Below are 10,068 nucleotides of genomic sequence, written 5' to 3'. Positions count from 1 at the left end.
TCAAGATGAATCGAAATTATTTAACGATTGTAACACACAAACTCAATTCAAAACAAGCACACAAACAAAAATTAAATTATGAACAAAAATTAAGAAAAAAAAATAGGAGAAAAAAGAAGAAGAGGAGAGAGCAGTGGTGACAACAATAACAAAAATAAAAAAATAATAAAAAATGAGAAAAAGAAGAATACTTAATTCTTAGAGGCGAAGAAGAAGAACATATGAGTCAATTTGAAAGAAGAAGTATGAGAAGAGAAAAAGAAAAAGAAAAAAAAAGTGCATGACTCTAAATTATTTGGATAAACTTAGATGTTAAAATTATTTAAATGCAAAAAATAATTCTTATTTAATTCGAAACAGTATTATATTAGAGGTTATGAAATAAATAAGATTATTAAAAGAAGCGAAGAAATAATCTCTCTTTGACTGCTAGTCTGCTATATAAAGCAACCTAAACCCACAATCTAAATTCAGAAGCAGAGCAGGTAGCACCCTCAGGAGAAGAAACACACCCTCTACCTTGCAGTGTAGCATAAGCAAATATATCTTACAAGAAGAAACACAAACAAACACAAAAAGAAAGCAATACAGTAAGCTGAATGGCTGCAGCTGGTAATAGCATAGACATGGATAAGGAGAGATTAACGGCTGAGATGGACTTCAGGGACTCTTCCTCCGCCGTCATCAGAATCCGTCGCCGGTTACCGGATTTCCTACAATCGGTGAAGCTCAAATACGTCAAATTGGGGTACGGCTACTCATGCAACCCCGCCACCCTCCTCATCTTTGCTCTCATCCTCCCACTCCTCCTCTCACTCATCGGCCTCAACCTCCACGACCTCCGCCTCGACACCCACGCGCTCACGCGCCTCGCCTTCTCCGCGGCCCTCCTCTTCCTCTTCGGCCTCTACTACGCCACGCGCCCATCTCCTGTCTACCTCGTAGACTTCTCCTGCTACAAGCCCAGCAAGGAACGCAAAATCTCCGTGGAATCGTTCCTCAAGATGACGGAGGAGAACGGCGCGTTCGACGAAAACGCCATTCAGTTCCAGCGGCGGATCTCCACCAAATCCGGCCTCGGCGACGAGACCTACCTCCCGAGAGGGATCACTTCCCGCCCTCCGAACCTGTCCATGGAAGAAGCACGCCTCGAAGCAGAAGCCGTTATGTTCGGAGCACTGGACGCTCTGTTCTCCAAAACAGGGTTGAATCCCAGAGACATTGACATCTTGATCGTGAATTGCAGCCTCTTCAACCCTACCCCTTCTCTCTCCGCCATGATCGTTAACCACTACAAGCTCAGGACCAACATCAAGAGCTACAACCTGAGCGGCATGGGATGCAGCGCCGGATTAATCTCCATCGACCTCGCCAAGGATCTCCTCAAGGCGAACCCCAACTCCTACGCGGTGGTGGTGAGCACAGAGAACATAACTCTGAACTGGTACTTCGGGAACGAGCGGTCCATGCTCCTCTGCAACTGCATTTTCAGGATGGGCGGTGCCGCCGTGCTTCTGTCGAACAAGCGGCGGGACAGGGCGCGATCCAAGTACGAGCTGGTTCACACGGTGAGGACACACAAGGGCGCGGATGACAAGAACTACAACTGCGTGTACCAGAGAGAAGACGAGACGGGGAAAATTGGAGTGTGCCTAGCGAGGGAGCTGATGGAGGTGGCCGGAGACGCACTGAAAACAAACATAACGACTTTGGGGCCGTTGGTGCTGCCGCTTTCGGAGCAGTTGATGTTCTTCATGTCGTTGGTGAGGAGGAAAGTGATGAAGGGGAGGAACAGGGTGAAGCCGTACATACCGGACTTCAAGCTGGCGTTCGAGCACTTCTGCATCCACGCGGGTGGGAGGGCGGTTCTTGATGCGTTGCAGAAGAACCTGGGGCTGAGCGAGTGGCACATGGAACCTTCCAGAATGACGCTGCACCGCTTCGGGAACACTTCGAGTAGTTCCCTCTGGTACGAGCTGGCATACACAGAGGCGAAGGGGAGGGTCAAGAAAGGCGACAGGGTTTGGCAGATTGGATTCGGCTCCGGCTTCAAGTGCAACAGCGCAGTCTGGAAGGCTCTCCGTGGACTCCCCGTACTCCATGACTGGCGTGGCAACCCCTGGGACGATTCCATTCACACCTATCCTCGTCACCCATCCCCATAGTTACCTTCTACCTCTCTTTAATTGCTTATTTTTATTTAATTCTCTACTGCGGGCCCAACTTGGTTGCATATTTGCATCTCTTCAGCTTAATTTACCAAACCGTTACCTAATTTAGCTCCCTCCCTCGTCTCTTCTTTTGCTACAAACCGGGAACGCCATGCATGGAAACGCTCAAACATACATTCATAAGAAAATTTTATTTTTTTACCCTAAAACAAAGTAAAAAATCAGAGTCCTCTGTATACATGTTTAATATTACCTCATAAGTTGATCTTTCCTACTACAGTATGAAATAGAATTTTCGATCAATTTCACGACAAAAATAGAAGAACAGAATGTCTCATATGTCGTGATAAAATGATGGCATGTGAGATAATGGAGGTAGTCATTCAAGGAAAATTTATTCAAAAATATTTTTTACTTATAATACAAATTTTTATTATTTAATAATTCATTTTTTGTTATATTACCACATATTTTTACCATACAATAACACTTTTTTATTCATTAATAAACAAAAATCATAATTTTATTTTAAAAGTCACACATACTATTGGAATAGTGATATTACTATCGGAACGAATGTAGACCACAGAGAATTTCGATGTGCAAGTGCCAAGACAAGACAGTGAAGAATGAAGATAGAAATTGACAAATCATTCATTGAGACCCAAAAGAGTTAGAGAGGGAGTCCACAAACGACATAGGGCACGTGACGTTTTGTATTGCACTGCTCTGTGGATATCATTTGGACTAAAAAATCAAATAAACGCGGAGAAATTAAAATCCATTCTACAAAAGCCCACCAATCTAGAATAATTGAAAGAAAAAAAAGAGAGTAGAAATTGAAAATGTGAGGAAGAGTGTAGAAGAGGAAAGTGGGAAACAAAGATGCGGTGTTTGTGGCTAGCTCCGGCTCCAGCAATCCCCAAACACGCCACGCCAAGCTACAGTGTTGGTGTTCCTTCCTCCGCCCCTCAGCCACGGCAGCGCTGCCGTGCAATAGCTCAAACAAAACAAGGGCCAAAGAAGGAAGTGGAGATCAGTGGATCAGATATACTGCGGGCACTGCAGAGAGCAAGTGCCAGTAAGAGTAAGAGTAAAAATAGGAACAAGAAAAGGGTCTCATCCTCTTCCTCTGTGGAGCCTCCCACGGAACAAACAGAAACTGCTGCGGACTGCACCAGTGTTCGCCCACTCTGCATAAAACCTCACTGGCCTGCCAAATTAGATGACTTGGATAAGCGTCTTCGTGAGCTTTCTGAAACCATTTAATTTCTGCCACTCCTCAACCATCGCTAAAATTGGAGTTGAAATGGATTTTGCTTTCAGTTTTGAAACAAGAGCTAGTATTATTTAATTATTTTATTAGTATATCATTTTATATATCCTAGTGTTTTAGTAATACTGATTTCAAGGAAACGAGGAAATCGTGCTTTGCAGGACTATCACAGAGTCCGGTCAGGGATGTTGAGTTAAACATGTTGAAATTCTATTAATTAGTGTTCGTACTAGTAGACCCTGTTATTAATTTATTATAGTGGTTTCATTTTCAAATCTTATGCATGCCATGTTCGGTGTTCCCATTATACTCTAGTGATTTTGAACTAGGATTTACCTAACCAAAACTTAGTTCTGCTTAGAAAGCAACGGGTCAACGACCCCTGCACAAGGATTTTATTAACACTTAATGCAGCGGGGTCACAATTATGTTATGCAATCTGTTGCAAGATATGGTGGGTCACAGAATTCCAAACATGTTAACCACTTCACATCACACTGTGTAAGATCCTAAGGAAGCACTCTTGCAGATGAGGGAGGTTCAACTCTGATACACCCAATATTCATTATTATTTTCTTACTCTAATTTGTTCACTGTAACCTCAACCACTGTAGGTTAAATCATATAATAGACTACTACTACATAGTCATTTTAGACAAAAAATAATATGGAAAAACAGAAACATAAATTGGAGGTAAATAATCACAAGCGTATGAAACCAGTGCTATAAATATAGCAACAAATTATTCATTTGGTGTTCTCAATTGATAATTGCTCCACAAATCGCTAATAAGAGCCATTGAGAAGAAAATGGAAAATGAGTAAAAAGAATGACGCTATTGTAGGTAAAACCAAATCAGAAATCATTTTTGCTGATTATCAATGAAAAGATGCAAGGCATTACCAAGCAGAAAACATGAGCAGTTACTCGGCTGTGGCTCACCCAACAATAAACAATAGCTTTCATAGTTAATATAATTTCTCTGGTCCTAACCCTAAACCTTTTCTTTGATCCCACCCCACCCCCCCAAAAAAAAAAAAAAATAACCCCCCATCCAAACACAAAAAAAAACAAAAAAAATAAAAAAACCATTGCATCTATCTGCATTCTACCACTAATAGGGTCGGTACCTTCTATTACGGTTGCTTTCTTCGCTGCCACCACCTCCTGCTCGGCCCGGTTGACCACTTGGACCATTGTTCCGATCAGTTCTGCGAGGTCGGGCCGGTGGTGCCTGTACACCAGGCTGTTGACTGCAGCATGTCCCAATATGAAATTAAGGTATCATATAAGATAACTCAAAACAGAAATTGTAAATAGGCTGTAACAACTTACAGGACATAGCCGATTTGACCATCTGGTAATACCATTGGAACCATCTGCATTCCTGCCGGCATTGGACCTCTCCCATAAATCATTGGCTGTTTGAATGTCCATAGGAACCCACATTGTGCAAACGTATTAGAGCTAATGACAAAAAGCGAAAAAGCACGGAACTATATAATGTTATAAGAAATTAAATACCTGTTGATAACCTGTAGCAACACCATATCCTGCAGCTAAAGAGCCGTAAAGATTTCCAGAAAAACTACCATATCCGGGATGTATAAGATGGCTTGGATGAAGTACAGGATTGTAGGCATAACTAACTTCAGCTTTTCTATCAGTTTGAGGCTTGGCAAGAACAACTTCAAGCACTTGGCCTGTAGTTCAAGTCCATTAAACATAGTCAGGTAAACATTCAGAATGCACTCAAAGTTCCCTCCATTATTTGGATCAGAATTATGTTTTATCTTAAAATAAAGCATCCAATGAGAAGTATTTTTAACAGAAGAGACTTCTTAAACATTTATGTAAGGAAAGTTTCAACCTATTGTTATTGTTTTGCATATAATTCCACAGAATCAAGTAAGTACGAAGCAAAACACAATACATCTTTAATTCATATTTCATTGGAAATGTACCATTAATTTCATATTTCTCTGTATCTTTGACAGCTTTCAATACACTTGACCGCTCTGCATAATGAATGAAACCAAAATCACGTTTCCCTCCAGCTTTACCAGGTGGCATGACCACTTTTGTCACTTCTCCATGTCGCCGGAATAGTTCTTTTAGTTGTTCAGTAGTAACATTCTCAGGTATGTTTTTAACATATAGAGCTTTAACCTGTGAACACCAAAAAAGTTCACAACCAAACCATCAGTAAAGTAATTATTCCTTATACAGAACATATAGGTAAGAACATCACATCTACACGTCCATAACACTTTTAAACTCAACAACAATCAACAGCAATCCCTTTCTTAAGCAAAACTAATAATCTTTATGGCATGGTTGGGCCAACAAGAGCTACCACTGAGGGTTGGCTCAGGTAGTAGGATAAAATTACATTTACAAAATTATCTATCGTTTGAGCTCAGCGGAAAAATCAATTTGTTCAAACTGAAAGCTTGTAAGTGGCTCAAGAAATCATGCCGCCTAAATTGCAATAAATTTCTCATACATGAGCGAGTTTTCATATTTACTGAGCTCCATATCAAAGGCAGAAAGAAAATCAAATATACCCACACTCTTGGGTGGCTCTGCTGAGAGAAGAAAAAGGCTATACAGAAAGAGAAACATTGCAGTAAAAGAGAAGAAACATTTACGACCATAAGTATCTAATTAATCACTTGATGTAATGATAGGTAAAAAGCAATTTAAAATCACTTTTCGCATCTAAGTTCACTTCCATTCATAAACTTACCTGTGAAGATGAAGAATGATCAGGTGAGATCTTTGGATCTGCCCATGTGACATTTGGGGTATTACCACCCAGCTTAAAACTTGCAATTGACATCTTTTGCCGCGAATAGTCAGCACATGCATTATTGTAATACAAAACAAAAGCAAACCCACGATTCCTAGTGGGGTTTTGGGGGTCCTATAATAAAAAGAAATAGAGTGGTAAGAGCAAGATAGGGCTTTTAACAGTTTACTATGACCTTGTAGTGCATTGCACCTTGATGAGCTCGATGTTTTCAACACCCGGACCAACAGCCTCGACATGTTTCCTGAACTCATCCTCCGTCCAAGTCTTTGGAATGTTACTAATGAACAATCTGTGTTTCGTTTCAGACAGTGAACACCTCAAGGTTTTGCCCTGAGAACATGAAGAATGTTTAATTAGTTAAAACTAATCTACAAAAGAAGATTTTCTTATAATAATATTACTACACCAATACCAAAGGTCTCAAGGTTTTTCCCTGAGAAATTGAAAAAGGAGCTCAATGTTGCAAAGATGATGAATTGAGTAAATACACTGGACTATTGGGAAAGAATGTATTAGATAAAAGAGTTGGTTTAACACCCATTGTTCAAAAAAAAATAGTAGAATAATATGGAGGGAGACCAAGAAAAAGTATAGGCAAAGTCTGAGAGTTTGAGAAAGCATCAATACCTTAAATTCCTTGTTGTGTATGTCTTCAATGGCCTTTTGTGCTACCTCCTTTGTTTTAAAAGCCACAAAAGCATAACCCCTGTTTTCGCCGGTGTCCTTGTCCTTCATTAGTCGCACCTGAAAAGTAAAGAGAAATTAAATTATTTGCTGGTCCCAGTCAGTTATAAAGCGATTAGTTTCAAATATAGCATTTGCAATCCTCTGTCTAACCTCTAGAACGTCACCCATTGGCTCGCACAATGCCTTCAAATCATCTTCATTGGCATCGCGAGGAAGCCCACCAATGAAGACTTCAGAACCATGAGGAGGAAGGGCAAGAAGTTCATCATGCTTTTCCTTCTCCTCATCTTCTTCATTGACAGAAGATGGTTTCTGCCCATCTTGGAGAATTTCTGCAGCAGTGTCACTTCTTTCTTGTTCTTGTTCAGGCAACTGATCTTTAGCAGCAGCCTCAGCAGGTGACCCCTTATGTTCATGTGGAGGTTCAGGTGCTTCTTGTCCATGGTCATCTATCTGTTCTTCAACATCATCATCAATCTCTTCCATATAATTCTCCTCATCAATGTCGACACGCTCATTGACCTCCGCACCCTCGGACATTGCATTCACAGCAGAATAGCCGCACCTGCAGATTGAGACAATCATGAAAAGAAAAAAAAAATGTATGGAACAGGGCTGGGTTTGTTTCTAAGAACTGATGGATGGACAAAGACATAAAATTTTGTGTGTTCTTGTATTTGAGATGAAAAATATAACAATAAAAAATATAATTATGAAAAATTAACAAAAATAATGAAAGAAAAAATAAAAAATAAGTTGTGTCCCTTATTAGTGTCTTTATGTCCTTCCTATCCGGATGAACACAAAATACACTAATTTAGTATCTCTGGACACATTATTTCTGTTCATATCTTCTCTACTAAACACGATTTTGTGTCTTCAGTGTCTACTAAACACGATTTTGTGTCTCAGTGTCCCTGTCTCATAGTCCTGTCCCTCTGTAAACAAACGCAGCCTAGGTGACTGCATTGCTGAGGCACAAACATTAGGAGCAGTTAGAAGAGTTTTAAGGCCATGGGTAATTTAAGATAATTACTTTTCCCAAAGAAAAGGCGTAGGGTTTAAGGTGGCGATGCATGTTGCTTGCAAGTAAAAGAGATGGAGGCTACATTGATTGATAAATAAAAACTGGGCAAGTGAATGGGAACCCTAAGGCATTACCGAAACAGAGGAAACTCAATTGTTTATACCACAAAAAAAATGGAGGGAGGGGGAAATTGAAATTATAATATCAATACTAGAGACATGTAATGGCAGTGCATACCATTAGCCATAAAAATACATGACGATATTGATGAGTTTTCAGATTCGCTTCTGAGTGAGTTGGTCTCTTTGGTTGTTGTTCTAATTTGTAACCCTAGATACATAGAAACACAGAGGCAGTGAGTTTTACGTGTAATGTGTAGCCGTGGTGACTATCTATGTATCCGCCAGAGTGAGGAAGGACGGAAGGAAGGGGAGCAAGGAATAATATTACATTTACTACCTCCTCATTTCTTTCCAGATGAGCGGCTCTCACTCTCACTTTTCTCTTCCCTTTCACTTTTCACCGCACATTTATTAAAATCTTACTAATTAACAATGGTCACAAAAACTTTGCTCGTAAATATTTTTGTTATTAAGTTGTCAGAAAAAATATTAAAAAAATAAATATAATATCTTTTAAAAAATCGTATTTTTCAATTTTTAAAATATATTTATTTTAAAAACTATTCTAACAAAATAAATAAATAAATATTTGTATTACAATATACAATATAATTAATTTTATATGAAATATTCAAACATCAAATAATTTTTTATTTAAAAACTAAGTTCATTCAAACAAACTCTTTAAACATTTATGAAAATTTCTTTTTTTTTGTCTTATTGAAATTTATCTTTTGTTAAAAAAATTAACAGTAATTAAACCGTACTACAATAATAAGACATTAAGAATTCAAAAGTAAAACTTAATCTATTTATGTCTTTATTTTATCAAATAATTAAAACTATAGAGAAAATGACATTTTCAGATTTTAAATGACAATTTTTTCTTTTTTATTAATAAAATGTGCATTCACTTTTTTGGAAAATTAAAATAACATGTATTTTAGTTTATTTGACCAAAATACTTATCAATATTCATTATAATTCAATATAAAAATAAATAATAATTATTTAGTTGATTCAAATAATAATATAATTATACATTTATTACTATGATAAATATTATTCATTTTCAATATTTTATAACATAATATAAAATATTTTATCTCATAAAAAATATTTAATTAAAAATTTGTTATATTTCTTGATTATTAATGTAATAATTTTATTTATTACTAATATAATAAATTTTATTTATTTCTAATATTTTATTATTAATTATCTATATATATACAGTTTTAAATCAAATATTTTTGTAACAAATTAAAATATTTTATATTATATAATAAATATAAAAATGAATAAATTTATTATTATTATTTAAATTAACCAAATAATTATTATCGATAAATATTTTAGTCAAATTGACTAATAATATGTTATTTTACTCTTATAAAAGTAAAAATATATATATTTTATAAATAAAAAATATATTTTGAACATACCGAAAATGTCATTTTTTAAAAAACTATATTCACAAAATATATGAAACACGATAAGTAGTAAGAATATGTTAGGGTTATTATTAGACTTATAGTTCATTTTGAGAATTATGTTATAAGTAGGAGTACGATATAATTAAAAATTTTGATTTTTTTTGTCCTAATCCTAAAAATATCTGTCTAAGTCTCTCTTATTATTTTTCATTTTCTGTATTTCTTAATACAATATCGTATCAAATGACGATTTCATTAAACACCATGCCAACAATGATCACTGCTTCCATGGTAGTTCGGATTCCAATCATATTTTTTAGTATGATGATTTTTTAAAGTTCGATGGTGAGAGAAGCTATTGGTGGATCCTTTGAGCTTGGAAGTTGTGGTGCCCCAAAAGAACATTGGAGGCACAACATTTTCGGGAGGTTGTTGGGAGACTAGTTGGTCGTGATCTGACGTGGTTGCAGCTCTGACGATAGCAGAATTCGATGGCATATTGGCCAACCTTCGAGATAGCATTCCTGCATCGT

The 10,068-nt window shown here is 37.2% G+C and overlaps 2 protein-coding genes across 2 annotated transcripts; one reads left to right on the top strand and one right to left on the bottom strand.

Annotated features, from left to right (window-relative positions):
* Nucleotides 1–225: 225 nt before the first annotated feature.
* On the top strand, nt 226–3,722 carry LOC112695263 (3-ketoacyl-CoA synthase 1). The gene has a single exon (XM_025747531.3). The coding sequence runs from the start codon at nt 600–602 to the stop codon at nt 2,163–2,165; it is 1,566 nt and encodes a 521-aa protein (XP_025603316.1). The 5' UTR covers nt 226–599; the 3' UTR covers nt 2,166–3,722.
* Nucleotides 3,723–4,146: 424 nt separating this feature from the next.
* LOC112695264 (heterogeneous nuclear ribonucleoprotein Q) lies at nt 4,147–8,430 on the bottom strand. Its single transcript, XM_025747532.3, has 9 exons — nt 8,215–8,430; nt 7,101–7,515; nt 6,891–7,007; nt 6,453–6,593; nt 6,198–6,374; nt 5,413–5,617; nt 4,973–5,151; nt 4,784–4,869; nt 4,147–4,701 (listed from the first exon to the last, which is right to left on the bottom strand). Exons 2-9 carry the CDS (start codon nt 7,488–7,490, stop codon nt 4,563–4,565), a joined length of 1,434 nt encoding a protein of 477 aa, XP_025603317.1. The 5' UTR covers nt 7,491–7,515; nt 8,215–8,430; the 3' UTR covers nt 4,147–4,562.
* Between the last annotated feature and the right edge of the window lie 1,638 nt (nt 8,431–10,068).

Source organism: Arachis hypogaea, chromosome 6 (genome assembly GCF_003086295.3).
Source record: "Arachis hypogaea cultivar Tifrunner chromosome 6, arahy.Tifrunner.gnm2.J5K5, whole genome shotgun sequence".
Classification (NCBI taxonomy): Eukaryota; Viridiplantae; Streptophyta; class Magnoliopsida; order Fabales; family Fabaceae; genus Arachis; species Arachis hypogaea.
Note: the sequence above shows the minus strand (reverse complement) of the source record. Positions and strands in the feature narration are given on the sequence as shown.

Coding starts and splice junctions, on each gene's coding strand:
- LOC112695264 (XM_025747532.3), bottom strand. CDS start 7,490: ATGTCCGAGGGTGCGGAGGTCAATGAGCGTGTCGACATTGATGAGGAG. Junction 7,008..7,100: donor CAATGGGTGACGTTCTAGAG/GTTAGACAGAGG, acceptor TTTACTTTTCAG/GTGCGACTAATGAAGGACAA. Junction 5,618..6,197: donor ATCATTCTTCATCTTCACAG/GTAAGTTTATGA, acceptor TGGTGTTCACAG/GTTAAAGCTCTATATGTTAA.
- LOC112695263 (XM_025747531.3), top strand. CDS start 600: ATGGCTGCAGCTGGTAATAGCATAGACATGGATAAGGAGAGATTAACG.